The 16,178-nt window shown below is 40.9% G+C and overlaps 1 protein-coding gene across 1 annotated transcript in view; it reads left to right on the top strand.

Moving 5' to 3' along the window:
- Positions 1-16,178, top strand: part of LOC126183534 (dolichyl-diphosphooligosaccharide--protein glycosyltransferase subunit 1) — a 103,902-nt gene that overhangs the window by 61,446 nt on the left and 26,278 nt on the right. The window contains exons 6-8 of the mRNA XM_049925602.1: positions 5,004-5,242; positions 5,926-6,045; positions 7,730-7,873. Of these exons, the coding sequence (XP_049781559.1) occupies positions 5,004-5,242; positions 5,926-6,045; positions 7,730-7,873 (503 nt within the window). The remainder of the gene's footprint in view (positions 1-5,003; positions 5,243-5,925; positions 6,046-7,729; positions 7,874-16,178) is intronic.

Raw genomic sequence — 16,178 nt, 5'->3', positions numbered from 1 at the left:
AACATGGTCGAAGTAGGCTGTAATCTGTTTATTGGTCATGCAGTTGGCTAATTTCAACTGTGGGTCATTTTCAGGCACCTGTTAATATGTTCAGAAATGGAGACATTGGTTTGTACATAAATTGTCTACAAGCTCTCATATATACATCTACTTTTTAACCCAAATTACTTACATATTTTAAGCTTTATGCTTCATTTCACATTCCGTGTGTTGCTGATACATGTGGACAGGCATACATCATATTTTTGTGTGCATGTGGCACGAGAACAGTACAATAGTGTACATGATTACGTCCATTAGCCGAAACAGAAAGCTGCCAATCATAGTATAGGTACAGTTGTTATGGTATGACCAAAAAGGTTTAGAATCCTATCTGTGGGGAATCAATAACATTAAGTAGGCTACTGGTGCATTACTCACTGGCATATTATGTTTGTTATTCTCACATGTGCTATTTTATTAAAAACAGAGGACCGAAACTCATACATTGTATGCTCCACCACATTTACATACAAAATTGTGGTACAAAGTCTGAATTACAGAAGATTATGTCAGGTCTTTTAATGAGATGTGCCAGTCAGTCTATGAAATAAAACAATAGGAATTAGCAAAAATATGTTGTGGTACATTTCAACCAGTGATAGATTATATTTCACTTTATTGAATACTTCTCAAATTTACACAACTATTACACAGTTCTGTCAAATCTATAATATTGATGATTATCAATTCTGGAACATCCCCCAATGTTCACCCCTTTCACTCCCTCCTACCACCCCCCATCCTACACACACACACACACACACACACACACACACACACACACACACACACACACACACACAGAGAGAGAGAGAGAGAGAGAGAGAGAGAGAGAGAGAGAGAGAGAGAGAGAGAATATACCTGTACATTCAGTAACATCATCATCTTAATGTACTGGATCCCTTCACCTGTAACTATAATCCCGTCTTCCCCAAATATTTATTAAATTTATTAATTTTCTAATCTTTAAGAACTGTGAATTGTATAATACTTTTACGTCTATAGGCCCAGACTTTTATTGAGATTATAATATTAACTTACCTGTACTGTTTTTTTTTTTCTGGGATTAAAATGTCCACTATTCCTCAATTATTCATTTGGTTCATAGACTTAACAGAACTGTGATTTCCATATACAATACTGTAACTTAACGTCAGCTTGTAATGTTATTTTACTGCCTCAACTTAGCTGTGTTATTTTGCCTGCATTATTATTTTAGTATTTTAATTTCTGGGCACCTTTACTTTTACATAAGTAATTCACATATATATAACAGCTACAAAATAGCTAAATTCATGAGGAGAAGCAGTGTTATAATACAGGTAAAATAACCTAGCTAAATTTAGATAGTAAGATAACATTATGAGCTTACAGAAGTTACAGTATTGTGTATGGAAATCACAGATCATTAAAGTCTGTGAACCAAGTGAATAATTGTCCAGGGCTATAGACATAAAAGTACTACACAATTCAAAGTTCTTGATGATCTGAAAAATAAATGAATTGAATAAATGTTTAGGGAAGGTGGGATTATAGTCACAGATGAAGGAACCCTGTACATTTAAGATGATGATAATATTAAAGTACAGGTATTGTGTGTGGCTAAATTATCTATAATGAAAGGGATGTTCCAGAGCTGAAAATCATTAATATTATAGATTTGGTAGGGGGGAAAAACTGTGCACTTCATGCATTAGAAACAGGTGTTCGACCGTGCATTAGAAAGATTTGTGCATTTTCTTTCTTACAGTACTATAGCACCATATAAGTGTTACCATATTTACCTGAGTATAAGACAGCCCCCCCCCCTCTCTCCCCCCCTTCTCCCCGCCCCCCCCTCTCTCTCTCTCTCTCTCTCTCTCTCTCTCTCTCTCTCTCTCCCTATCTCCTTCTTTGAGAAAAATTTATTTTTTAACGTCTTCTGACTAATTAGATTTACAAACTTCTGTGGTGTATGGGATCTGTCTAAAAAGCTAACATTACATCTCTTCTAAATTTAAGCCATTTATTGGTTGTCTGCATTTTGATAATACAAGGAGAAATAAAGTGAACAAAAGAAATTGTTAAATTAATTTTTATCTTCACTGTCTTTCTTGTGTACTTAGTCTCTTGTCTGTGGTGACACTATTTTTAATCCTCATCCTAACAGGACAGCTGTGGAACTAATTTCTCCATTCTCACAAATATTTGGCTATTTCTTCTAAATATTTTGTCATTTCTGAGGTTGTGGTTACTGTGGGACCCAAGAACACAGCCGTTTTTTACACACATAGCGAATTTCACTTCTATACTGACATGAGAACGTTACAATGTGTCTTACTTTCAAACATATCGTCTGCCCACCACTCTTTCATTGGCTGTGTGGAACCAGCAGCTGACATATTCCCAGTTGTTGCTGTCATATTTCATAGTGAGTGTTGACAACATTGCTGTATGAAACACATAAGTAAACCACTGGCGCCATCTAGACTTTTTGCTTCTCCTGCCAACATATATGCTATTGTTGAGATTTGCCCAAATTTGAAGTCAGTTCGATTCCGAGTGCAAATGGATTCAGGCAAAATGCAGTTTAAATGTGGTATACATTCATAAAAAGCCAAAGTAAGCAGTATATATTTTCATGGTTGGCTGCACGACGAAATTTCTGCCTGCTCAACATTCCCATCCCCACATGTATAGTAGCTTTCGGTCAAGCTGGGTCTCCGTTATCTCTCTAACTTTCTGTAGCGCTGTGCTTGAGCAACAGTGAAACATGGACAGCAATGTTTTCTAGGTTGCAGGTCATATGTGCAAACAGCAGCTAATACATAAATAAAAGATCGCAGTCACTATTCAATCCAATTATCAAAGTTTAGATCGTCCTGCAATCTAGTAATGTCTGTTGGTACTATCTCCATAACAGGTCTTCCCACTGTAATCTGTTCTTGTGACAACAGTGACAGTCAGTTTAATATGATTTATTTCATTTGCTAGACATTTCCATTCTGTGTTAATTTTTCCTTCTCATTTCATCTCAGTGTCATATTGTCCTAAAGCAGATACGAAGTTATTAACAATTTTCTCTGGTTCTCTAATACATGTACAGTGACTGAAATTCTCGTTTGTCAACCTGCTTGTTAGTTTCTCATAACCAAATAAAATATTTTCATGGGCTCAGAATCAAGTAAGGATTTTTGAATGATAAGATTTTTGTCTGTGATTGTTACCTTTACTTAAAAAACAGTATAAATTTATGTATGCAGTATCCATACATGTATGAAAACTATCGCAAACCTGTTCGAATACAATTAAAGTTTGTAAGTTGGTAAAATTTAATGTTATTTCCTCTTGTGTTTTACAAAATTGTCAATTTTTAAGCAGAGTTTTTTTATTGTAGCACTGGCTATATAGTTCATAGTTTCTCGTGTATCTCTTGCACTAGTGTAGCAAGTCAAATGTCACATGATTAATCGAGCAAGGTCGATACTGTATCAAGCACTTCGGTGTAGTGTGGAATCTAGAATCTGTTCAAACATAAGTATTGTTTGATATGCCCTACCCTTTGGGATTGTTCAAAGTAAATTTGTACAACACCTCAATAGCCAAAGCTTCATCAGTAAATGTAAGGTGACCCCAATATTAAATTATTAAACAATGTAAAAACTTTGACCCCAGCAGCAATAGTTTAATCTGCGAATATAAGATAACTCGATATTTTTCAAATGACAGGTATGGGAAAAAAATTAGTCTTATAATTGGGTAAATATGGTATGTGGAATTTGGATATTTTATGTATGTATGATGTACTAGAACTTCAACTTAGTGTATAATGTATGAATGTTTATGTTGGTTTAAAGTATTCAGTTCATCCTGTTAATAATTTGCTTATGAAAATTTTAGTTTTTAGTCTGACTAATACGCCCCATGAGAAAGTCTGGCATGTTTTTAGTGCTTTTAACATGAAAATAATGTTACACTTGTATGTGTACACGAGACCTGATGTATGAGCTCTAAATGAGGCTATTTTCCTGTAACTTCTACTTCCATTTCGCATCAAGTTGTACAGTAATTTAGATGACCCATACAGGCAATCCAAAGTAGGTCCCTTTTCCTTCACATAACACATATAGGTTTCAACATCTGTACTGTAATATATTGTTGGAATAACTGTATTGACATGGTGTAATCCAACTTTGGTTTTCCAGCTTTATTATAACACTCCATAAAAGATACAGTGACATATAATTTATCACTGGCTCTAATGTAACACATGACACAATTTTTGATGCATCTCTATTGTTTTATTTTATAGACTGATATACTCTTTTGTAATTCATACTTCGTTTTGTGGTTTCTGATATTACATGTGGCATGACATACGATGTATGAGTTTTGGTCCTCTGCTTTTAATAAGATAGCATAACAAACATAATGTCAATGAATATTGCACCAGTAGTGCTTAATGTTATCGGTCATGCACAGATGGGATTCTAAACATCTTTGGTCATACTACAACAGCTGTACCTAGTCTGTCTGTCTCAGCTAACGGAAGTAATCGTGTACACTATTGTACTGTTTTTGCGCCACATTTGCACAGAAATATGATTTATACTTGTCCACATGTACCAGCAATGTGTTAGAATGTGAAACAAAGTGTGAAGCTTAAAATTTAGATGTATATGTGAGAATTTGTAGACAATTGATGTATAAAACAATGTCACCATTTTTGAAGATATTAGAGGTGCTAAAAAAGGACCCAAGGTTGAAATTGGTCAATTGCATGGGTTATAAGCAGATAACCTACTTAGGCCACTTTTTCATTCTCATAACATGTTGGGTCTGTGGATCCACACAAAAAATTAATTTTAAAAATATGCCAACATTCATTTTTCATAGCATAATTATTTTTGCGAAGTGTTTACATCTTATTACTAACTGAAAACTATACTAATGAAAAAATATATTTTAATTTCTAATTTCAGGAGATGACTATTTGCTGAAAATGCGTTTTATAGACCATGTTTTTGATGATATGGTTGTGGATGAAGTGACAACCAAGGTCATACTACCTGAAGGATCACATAATATTGAAAAATACACTCCATATCCCGTAGAAACTATGCCGGATTCCCACCACTTTACCTATCTGGATACAAACGGGAGACCAGTAATTATGTGGCGGAAGAAAAATTTAGTAGAAAATCATATTCAGGATTTCAAGGTTAGTGTTAATTTTATTGGACACAAATTATATGTAGAACATTTATTCTCATATTTTTCCTAGTCTTGTAGTTCTCCAGTGATAAAATTTATTGTACTTTGTAGTGCAAGGATACTTGAGGCAGAATTGGCAAATTCTTGGATAACAGAAATAGCTCTGTGAACTGCTATAAGTCATCTATTCGAAAGATGAATGAAATTTTGCACGTGAAACCATCTTTAGTGTGAAAGACAATACATTTTTTTCCCAGCACAGATCAACCCAACATATTCAATTTCTTGAATAGTATGTTTCCTGGCCCCTTTTTCCTGCCTTTCTGGCTTTCATAGGGACACTATGATTTCATTGAGGGTTATGTGTAATCTTTGAACTATTGATTTTTGACACCTTAATTGGACCTATGGGATTTGAATCCCACTCCATCCTAATACCATGCATTTATAGTAAGTCAAGGAGTGAATTTTCCTTTTCTTTATCACATGAATGTCCCAGCCTTCCTCTCATTTTCATTTTTCCTGTTTCCCTATTGAACTAGAGTGGTGTTTTTCCCCTCTAATGTCATTTGCTAACACTGCACGATATTTGGACTGACAGGAATGCCGGGAAAAAAAATTAAGTCTACATTAATGTTAATGCAAAGCTTGCTTCATTTGTGTGGCCCTAATCGGTGTTGTTGTTTCCAGCTCCAATACAGATTCCCACGTATATTCATGCTGCAGGAACCTCTTCTTGTAATTGTGGCATTTTACCTTCTGTTTCTGATGGTGATCATTTACGTGAGAATAGACTTCTCCATTTCAAAGGTAAGATTTTAAAATTTAGGAAGTTACACGATATAATGATGGTCTGGATCTTTCTTGGCGGTGTAGTGTGGGTTAGGGCTTCAAATTTCATAGTTTAATTATGCACTGAGTTAACTATTTGACATGTTATGTCTTAACAGTGGTATATTAACTCACACTCTGTTCTTGAATTATGGAAGTGTTGGGATGTATTCTTACTATTCGAACATGCAGCACAGCTGAGTGTGAGCTTCAGAATTATTTACATTAGTTCATTTCTTGTATGGTTTTTAAAGTAGTAAATCAAAGTAAAGATAAACAAAGGAACAAGATATTGCTAATATTTGGAGGATATAATTATTTTGCTAATTGTGTAACAAAGTCATCAACATGTATAAATATTCAAGTGATAAAATTTTCAGAGCAAATATTTTGGAAGTGTGTTCCTAAACAGAAAATGAAAGGGATTACATTGTGATTTGGAGATATATGTAACAGCAGCATAAGCTGTTTTGGCCTCCATTTCTACATTTATTAGTGTTCCTTATAACTACAAAGTACAAACAGGGAAATTACTCATCAGGGTCCCTTTCTCATCACGTCTTACATGTGTACAGTCAATCTATGGTGTGCATGTTGTGACATGTGATGTCAATGGTGCAGCAAACATTCTTCACAGATTTTGGCTTGTGATTTCTTTGGAAAACCGTGTGATGAAAGTGGACATCTATAGTGTATTTCTTAATGAAGAGAGTATAATCCTTCCTGAGAAGTTGTACAAATACAAAATTCATCATTTTGAATAAACTAACACTTTTATTCCTTATGGTGTTAGGTACCACTTGAGGGTAACAAATTTTCTGTGTTAACACCTTGTTGTTTGAGCTGTCATGTTGAAAGTTAAATGTGTGAATAATAAGTAACAGATACGAGTGCATATCAAGAAGAAGTGCAAAATCATGCATATTTTGTAATTATAGAGCTTCCCTCTGGTCATACTTACACATTGGTAAGCGTTTGATAACAGTACTCTGAGTAAGTTGGAGGTTTAAATTTTGTCCAAATCCAGAACAGAGAAATGTTAGCTGATGGCCGTGTATAATGTGGCTGTGCCATGATGAATAGAGATGTGGAAGATGTCAAAAAACTTGTCACAGTATAACAGTTGTTTTGGCTGCATTTTTGCACAGCAAAATCCAAAATTTCTGTATTGTTTTCTATTATTTAATGAAGTTTTATTGGTCCTTTTGCATTGTCAGGTGGTACTAACCGTTGTCATTACTTACACACTGTGTGTGTGTGTGTGTGTGTGTGTGTGTGTCAAAGTTGTGAAGTCTTTGAAGTAATTTTTGTGAAATAGTGTTTTTAAATTTCATGTTGAGACAAGACTACTTTACAGTACTAAATGGTAAGCTTTTCAAACAAAAAAAATGTGTGAAATTGTCAGTGTAATATTTGTACCTGTTAGCATACCATTTCTGCTTCATTATTTTTGCAAGAGCTGCTTCCAGTCTATAAAAAATTGCTGAAACCTGTGAGCTCAGTTCATTGAGCTCTGATGCACATGGCATAAATCAATTCACATTCTTTGGTGTGTGTGTGTGTGTGTGTGTGTGTGTGTGTGTGTGTGTGTATGTGTGTTTTGCTTTATTTATTACTGTAACTTCTTTAGTTGTGCAATCTAAATTTGAAATTTATGTCATAGGATGAAGTGAGCGAAACTCGGATGAGAGTTGCTGGTTACTGTGAAAAAGTTTTAGCTTACCAAGACAAGCGAGCACAAACTTTTGCACGTTATGATGAACAGCTAGCCAAATTGAAAACGACAAAAGATATAAATTCCTTCCAGGTCAGTAACTGTTCTTAAAAATTTGTAATCATATCTTCCCAATTTTTTCCTACTATACTGTAATAACTCATTGTTGTAAGATTCATTCCTGTTTCTTCATTTTGGCAACATTAATGATGATAAAATAAAAGTGCGAGTGTATACCTGTCCTTTTTTTCCCCCTAAGGTAAGTCTTTCCACTCCCGGGATTGGAATGACTCCTTACCCTCTCCCTTAAAACCCACATCCTTTCATCTTTCCCTCTTCTTCCCTCTTTCCTCATCAAGCAACCGTGGGTTGCGAAAGCTTGAATTTTGTGTGTGTGTTTGTGTTTGTTATTGTCTCTATCAACGTACCAACACTTTCATTTGGTAAGTTACATAATCTTTGTTTTTAGATATATGATAAAATAAAAGTGTAGATTTAATGACATTTCATGCCTCCATTCCGCTATGTGATTATTAATCATGTTTAGGTGATTACTGGTCCGGTTGTGGTAGTTAAAAGTTACTAAGAATAGCCAGAAAACTGAATTGATTGTAATTTCATCAGAAATTTGCACTGTCTGAAGTATGGTGAGAAATTCTGGGATGGAGCAGTATGTAAAATAAGAAGGAGGCAACACTCAGGTATAGCATATCGATGCTTGGAGCACAGAAACATGTAAGAGAAAATGACAGTCCCACTAGCTTTTGAACACTAGCTCTATTTCTAGCAAAAGTATGCACAACCACACAGACACCCGAATGCACACTCCTGTGGCCACTGCCATTTCCTGTGCTCCATACATTCATCCGCTGAAGGTGAGTGGTTGCCTTTCCCTTATTTTACACATTCTATGTGTAGTTAGACCTCACAGCTGACATTTGTAATACACAAAGTGGAAAACAATTAAAGTCTTCTACATTGAGGTGACAAAAGTAATGGGAGAGCAATATGCACATATACAGATAGCAGTAGTATCGTGAACACAAGGTATAGAAGGGCAATACATTGACGGAGCTGTCATTTGTACCCGGGGAAATAAACAGACTTTGAACATGGAATAGTAGATGGAGCTAGATGAATGGGACATTCCATTTCAGAAATCATTAGGGAATTCAGTATTCAGAGATCCACAGTGTTAAGAGTGTGCTGAGACTATCAAATTTCAGGCATTACCTCTCACCATGGCAACACAGTTGCTGACAGCCGAGAGCAGCAGCATTTGCGTAAAATTGTCAGTGCTAACAGACAGACAAAACTGCTTGAAATAACCACAGAAATCAATGTGGTACATACGGGGAATGTATCCGATAGGACAGTGTGGTGAAACTTAGTGTTATTGGGCTGTGGCAGCAGACTACTGACGCAAGCGCCTTTGCTAACAGCACGACATCATCCGCAGTGCCTCTCCTGGGCACATGACTATATCGGTTGGACCTGGGATGACTGGAAAACTGTGGCTCGTTCAGACGAGTCTCAATTCAGTTGGTAAGAGCTGATAGTAGGGTTAGTGTGTGGTGCAGGCTCTCAAAGCTGTGGACTCGAAGTTGTCAACAAGGCACTGTGCAAGCTGGTGGTGGCTCCATTATGATGTGGGATGTGTTTACATGGAATAGATTGATCATTGACTGGAAATGGCTATATTCAACTACTTGGAGATCATATGCAGTCATTCATGGACTTCATGTTCCCAGACAATGGTGGAATTTTTATAGATGACAGTGCACCTTGTCACTGGGCCACAGTTGTTTGCAAGTGGTTTGAAGAACATTCTGGACAATCAGAGCAAATGATTTTGCCACCAATATCGTCTGAAGGGAATCCCAACGAACATTTGTTGGTCATAATTGGGAGATTGGTTCGTGCACAAAATCCTGCACTAGCAACACTTTCGCAAATATGGACAGCTATAGAGGCAGCATGGCTCAATATTCCTGGAGGAGAGTTTCAGTGGTCTGTTGAGCTCATGCCACATTGAGTTTCTGTACTACGCTGGGCAAAAGGTGGTCTGATGCCGTATCAGGAGGTATCATATGACTTTTGTCACTTCAGTGTAGTATGTGGCAGAGGGCATTTTGTACGAACCACAGCAGTTTTCTGCTGTATTACATTCACATACACTGAAGAGCCAAAGAAAATGGTACACCTGCCTAATATCATGTAGGGGCCCCGCGAGCATGCAGAAGTGCTGCAACACAACACAACGTGGCAAGGACTTGACTAATGTCTGAGGTAGTGCTGGAAGGAATTGACACCACGAATCCTGCAGGACTGTCCATAAATCCGTAAGAATACGAGGGGGTGGAGATTTCTTTTGAACAGCATGTTGTAAGGCTTCCCAGATATGCTCAATAATGTTCATGTCTGGGGAGTTTGCTGGTGTTTAAACTCAGAAAAGTTTTCTGGAGCCACCTCTGTAGCAATTCTAGATGTGTGGGGTGTCGCATTGTCGTGCTGGAATTGCCCAAGTCCGTCGGAATGCACAATGAGTGCGAATGGATGCAGGTGATCAGACAGGATGCTTATGTACATGTCAACTGTCCGAGTTGTATCTAGATGTATCAGGGGTATCATATCACTCCAACTGCACATGCCCCACACCATTTGTTATAATGTCAAGTTGAACACACATATTTCCAAACGACACAATACATATAAGTCACAAAGCAAGTTGACAAGCAAGACATGTGAACACGGTAACATTCGAATGAGCACTGAGTCCAAGTTTAGTGGCCGCTGGCTGGCTGGCTGCTTAGGTGGCTCGGCTGCTGCATGGCTGGCAGACAGCGCCGCATGTAGAGGATGCGCGTAATTGCGCGGTGGCACTTTGAATGATTGGCGAGTCACGACACTTTTCCCCCCTTTGAAATTTTTTCACTGGTCTTGATGGAGGTGGCCTGTAGATTGCTAAGGTCCATAGGCGTTGTTTGACTGGCCATAGAGTCTCGAGGAGGAGGCTTCCCGTACGGACGGAAGTGTCCCCAATGATAACGGGTCGAGATGACAGGAGACGTAGGGGTCGAATCTGCTGGGCCCCCGTGCACCAATCTGCCCGTTGCGGCAAGCCCAGTTGATATAACAGGAGACATGGGCGATGTGTCGGCGTCCGTAGGAGAAGGAGGCGAGTAGATTGGCTCAGACAGATGATGGTCATCCTGTTCCTGCATGGGCACGTCTCCTGGTGGCGTCCGTTCTTGTACTGGCACCGAGATGACGGTGAGAGGGCTGCGTTGTGAGTAATGAGAGATGCCAAGATCCCGAGCGTCAGGTTGAGCCGAAGGTGGTGTAGCGGCATTCGGAACAGGTGTTGCCGGCACATGAGGCCGAAGCTGGTCCGAATGACGCACTGCAACACCCGTGTCCGTCTGGATTTCATACAGGTGTCGGCCATGGTGTCGTAAGATATGGCCCGGACTCAATTTTGGCCACCTGCCGTATCCCCATACCCAGACAAGGTCGTCGGCGGTGAACCGGCCAAGCGAAGGCATCTACATCTACATCCACATCCATACTCCACAAGCCACCTGATGGTGTGTGGCGGAGGGTACCTTGAGTACCTCTATCAGTTCTCCCTTCTATTCCAGTCTCGTATTGTTCGTGGAAAGAAGGATTGTCGGTATGCCTCTGTGTGGGCTCTAATCTCTCTGATTTTATCCTCATGGTCTCTTCGCGAGATATACGTAGGAGGGAGCAATATACTGCTTGACTCTTTGGTGATGGTATGTTCTCGAAACTTTGACAAAAGCCCGTACCGAGCTACTGAGCGTCTCTCTTGCAGAGTCTTCCACTGGAGTTTATCTGTCATCTCCATAACGCTTTCGCGATTACTAAATGATCCTGTAACGAAGCGCGCTGCTCTCCATTGGATCTTCTCTATATCCTCTATCAACCCCATCTGGTACGGATCCCACACTGCTGAGCAGTATTCAAGCAGCGGGCGAACAAGCGTACTGTAACCTACTTCCTTTGTTTTCGGATTGCATTTCCTTAGGATTCTTCCAATGAATCTCAGTCTGGCATCTGCTTTACCGACGATCAACATTATATGATCATTCCATTTTAAATCACTCCTAATGCGTACTCCCAGATAATTTATGGTATTAACTGCTTCCAGTTGCTGACCTGCTATTTTGTAGCTAAATGATAAAGGATCTATCTTTCTGTGTATTCGCAGCTCATTACACTTGTCTACATTGAGATTCAATTGCCATTCCCTGCACCATGCATCAATTCGCTGCAGATACTCCTGCATTTCAGTACAATTTTCCATTGTTACAACCTCTCGATACACCACAGCATCATCTGCAAAAAGCCTCAGTGAACTTCCGATGTCATCCACCAGGTCATTTATGTATATTGTGAATAGCAACGGTCCTATGACACTCCCCTGCGGCACACCTGAAATCACTCTTACTTCGGAAGACTTCTCTCCATTGAGAATGACATGCTGCGTCCTGTTATCTAGGAACTCCTCAATCCAATCACACAATTGGTCTGATAGTCCATATGGTCTTACTTTGTTCATTAAACGACTGTGGGGAACTGTATCGAATGCCTTGCGGAAGTCAAGAAACACGGCATCTACCTGTGAACCCGTGTCTATGGCCCTCTGAGTCTCGTGGACGAATAGCGCGAGCTGGGTTTCACATGACCGTCTTTTTCGAAACCCATGCTGATTCCTACAGAGTAGATTTCTAGTCTCCAGAAAAGTCATTATACTCGAACACAATACGTGTTCCAAAATTCTACAACTGATCGTGCGTACTCTGTGTAAAATTGAACTGGTATCCCATCAGGTCCAAAGGCCTTTCCTCTTTTGAGCGATTTTAATTGTTTCTCTAACCCTCTGTCGTCTATTTCGATATCTACCATTTTGTCATCTGTGCGACAATCTAGAGAAGGAACTACAGTGCAATCTTCCTCTGTGAAACAACTTTGGAAAAAGACTTTTAGTATTTCGGCCTTTAGTCTGTCATCCTCTGTTTCAGTACCATTTTGGTCACAGAGTGTCTGGACATTTTGTTTTGATCCACCTACCGCTTTGACATAAGACCAAAATTTCTTAGGATTTTCTGCCAAGTCAGTACATAGAACTTTAATTTCGAATTCATTGAACGCCTCTCGCATAGCCCTCCTCACACTACATTTCGCTTCGCGTAATTTTTGTTTGTCTGCAAGGCTTTGGCTATGTTTATGTTTGCTGTGAAGTTCCCTTTGCTTCCGCAGCAGTTTTCTAACTCTGTTGTTGTACCACGGTGGCTCTTTTCCATCTCTTACGATCTTGCTTGGCACATACTCATCTAACGCATTATGTACCACAGTTTTGAACTTTGTCCACTGATCCTCAACACTATCTGTACTTGAGACAAAACTTTTGTGTTGAGCCAACAGGTACTCTGAAATCTGCTTTTTGTCACTTTTTCTAAACAGAAAAATCTTCCTACCATTTTTAATATTCCTATTTACGGCTGAAATCATCGATGCCGTAACCGCTTTATGATCGCTGATTCCCTGTTCTGCGTAAACTTTTTCAAATAGTTCGGGTCTGTTTGTCACCAGAAGGTCTAATATGTTATCGCCACGAGTCGGTTCTCTGTTTAACTGCTCAAGGTAGTTTTCAGATAAAGCACTTAAAAACATTTCACTGGATTCTTTGTCCCTGCCACCTGTTATGAACGTTTGAGTCTCCCAGTCTATATCCGACAAATTAAAATCTCCACCCAGAACTATAAAATGGTGGGGAAATCTACTTGAAATATTTTCCAAATTATCCTTCAGGTGCACAGCCACAACAGCTGCTGAGCCAGGGGGCCGATAGAGACATCCTATTACCATGTCTGAGCCTGCTTTAACCGTGACCTTCACCCAAATCATTTCACATTTCGGATCTCCGTCAATTTCCTTCGATACTATTGCACTTCTTATCGCTATAAACACGCCTCCCCCTTCACCGTCCAGCCTGTCTCTGCGGTATACATTCCAATCTGAGTTTAGGATTTCATTACTGTTTACGTCTGGTTTCAGCCAACTTTCTGTCCCTAGTACTATATGGGCGTTGTGACCGTTTATTAATGAGAGCAGTTCTGGGACCTTTCTATAGACGCTCCTGCAGTTTACTATTAGCACATTAATATTGTTATTCCCTGTTGCATTTTGCCTACTCCTACCTTGCCGCGTCTCAGGAGGCGTCTTGTCGGGCGTAGGGAGGGGATTCTCTAACCTAAAAAAACCCCCATGTGCACTCCACACGTACTCCGCTACCCTTGTAGCCGCTTCCGGCGTGTAGTGCACGCCTGACCTATTCAGGGGGACCCTACATTTCTCCACCCGATAGCAGAGGTCGAGAAATTTGCACCCCAGATCGCCGCAGAATCGTCTGAGCCTCTGGTTTAAGCCTTCCACTCGGCTCGAAACCAGAGGACCGCGATCGGTTCTGGGAACGATACTACAAATAGTTAGCTCTGATTCCACCCAGCGAGCGAGGCTTTCCGCCTTCACCAATTCCGCCAACCGCCTGTACAAACTGAGGATGACCTCTGAACCCAGACGGCAGGAGTCATTGGTGCCGACATGAGCAACAATTTGCAGTCGGGTGCACCCAGTGCTCTCTATCACCGCCGGTAGGGCCTCCTCCACATCTCGGATGAGACCCCCCAGCAAGTAGACGGAATGAACACTGGCCTTCTTCCCCGACCTCCCCGCTATTTCCCTAAGGGCTCCATCACCCGCCTTACGTTGGAGCTCCCAATAACTAATAAACCCCTCCCCCCCTGTGCCTGCTCGGACCTTGCTGAAGGAGCAGCCACATGTCCACTCACAGGCAGAGCGGGCAATGCCACACGGCCAGCCTCCAGATTGACCCTCCGCCTCGTGCGCCGCGAACGCCGCTGAACCCGCCACTCCCCTTGGGGAGAGGGTGGCCCAACCGCGCCCGGTACCCGCGAAGATGTCTCGACAGCAGGGACAGCGGATGAAGCATGTAACACCTGGGGTGTACCTTGCGATGCACCAGACTCCCCACTGCCGCTACACTCCGAGGCAGCAGCCTGAAGACGGCTGACCGCGGCCATCAACACGCTCAGCTTTTCGCGAACAGTGGCCAGCTCCTCCTGCGTCCATACACAGCAGTCACACATCCTATCCATCCTAAGGAATCAATTTACTGAAGAGAGTTAATCAACCTTTAACTAGACTGCTAATTCACTAAAGGCGGCTGTTTATTCACTAAACTGTGCTTGCTAGCCACTTCTTGTAGAAAACAATGAAAATAGCACTACTTGTCTCTGGACTGTATTGAAAACAAACACTAGCACTACTGGCACTATGGTTGATTAAAGGGACTCTCTCTGACTGTATTCAAAACAAACACGAAATCTATGGAACTATTAATAGCACTCGACAATTAAAGCTTCCTAAAAGCAAAAACACACGGAAGAAGAAGTGACAAGTAAGAAAAATACAGTTAATACTTAAATTACGGTAGCTCGCTGCACAGCAGACGTGAAGCGGACGGCGGTTACGACGACACCCGCGGCCGTGAGGTGGAAGGCCGCAGAAGATGAAGTAGCGTGCGGGGCTGTTGGCCATGTAAGAGCTCAGCCGGGCTGTGGTCGCCCATGGGGGTGAAACGGTAAGAACCCAGAAACTGGAGAAGCACATCATCAGCAGTTTCCGCGTGTGAGCCTTAAATGTGCGGACCAGTCGTTCAGCCTCACCGTTTGATTGTGGATGGAATGGAGGGGCCGTGACATGGATAACGCCGTGACGAGCACAAAAATCCACAAAATCGGAAGAGGCAAATTGCGGACTAATATCAGTAACAAGAGTAGAGGGAAGGCTTTCCAAAGAAAAAATGCGGGTGAGAGCTCTTGTGGTTGCCGCGGTGGTAGGCGACGTGCAACGGACAATGAAAGGAAAGTTAGAGTAGGTGTCAATTATGAGGAGCCAATAAGTACCTACAAAAGGTCCCGCGAAGTCAGCATGAATGTGCTCCCAGAGCATCTCAGGCGAAGGCCACGGTGACAAAGATGACTTTGGGGCGGCGGCCTGTGACGCACAAGGGTCGCAGGCAGCGACCATGTGTGCTATTTCAGAGTCGATGCCAGGCCAGTACACATAAAGCGCGCCAGAGATTTTGTGCGAGACACACCCCAGTGCCCTTGGTGAAGGAGGCGCAAGACCGAAGCATGCAAAGACGCAGGTACCACAACACACGGCGAAGCATTGTCGGTGGAAAGGAGGATAACACCATCCCTAGCCGTGATGCGGTAGTGCAAAGCGTAGTAGTTCCGCAACGAGTCAGAAGTCTTAGCGGACAGACGATCTGGCCAACCCTTCTAAA

Source organism: Schistocerca cancellata, chromosome 4, assembly GCF_023864275.1.
Source record: "Schistocerca cancellata isolate TAMUIC-IGC-003103 chromosome 4, iqSchCanc2.1, whole genome shotgun sequence".
NCBI classification, from domain to species: Eukaryota; Metazoa; Arthropoda; class Insecta; order Orthoptera; family Acrididae; genus Schistocerca; species Schistocerca cancellata.
Note: the sequence above shows the minus strand (reverse complement) of the source record. Positions and strands in the feature narration are given on the sequence as shown.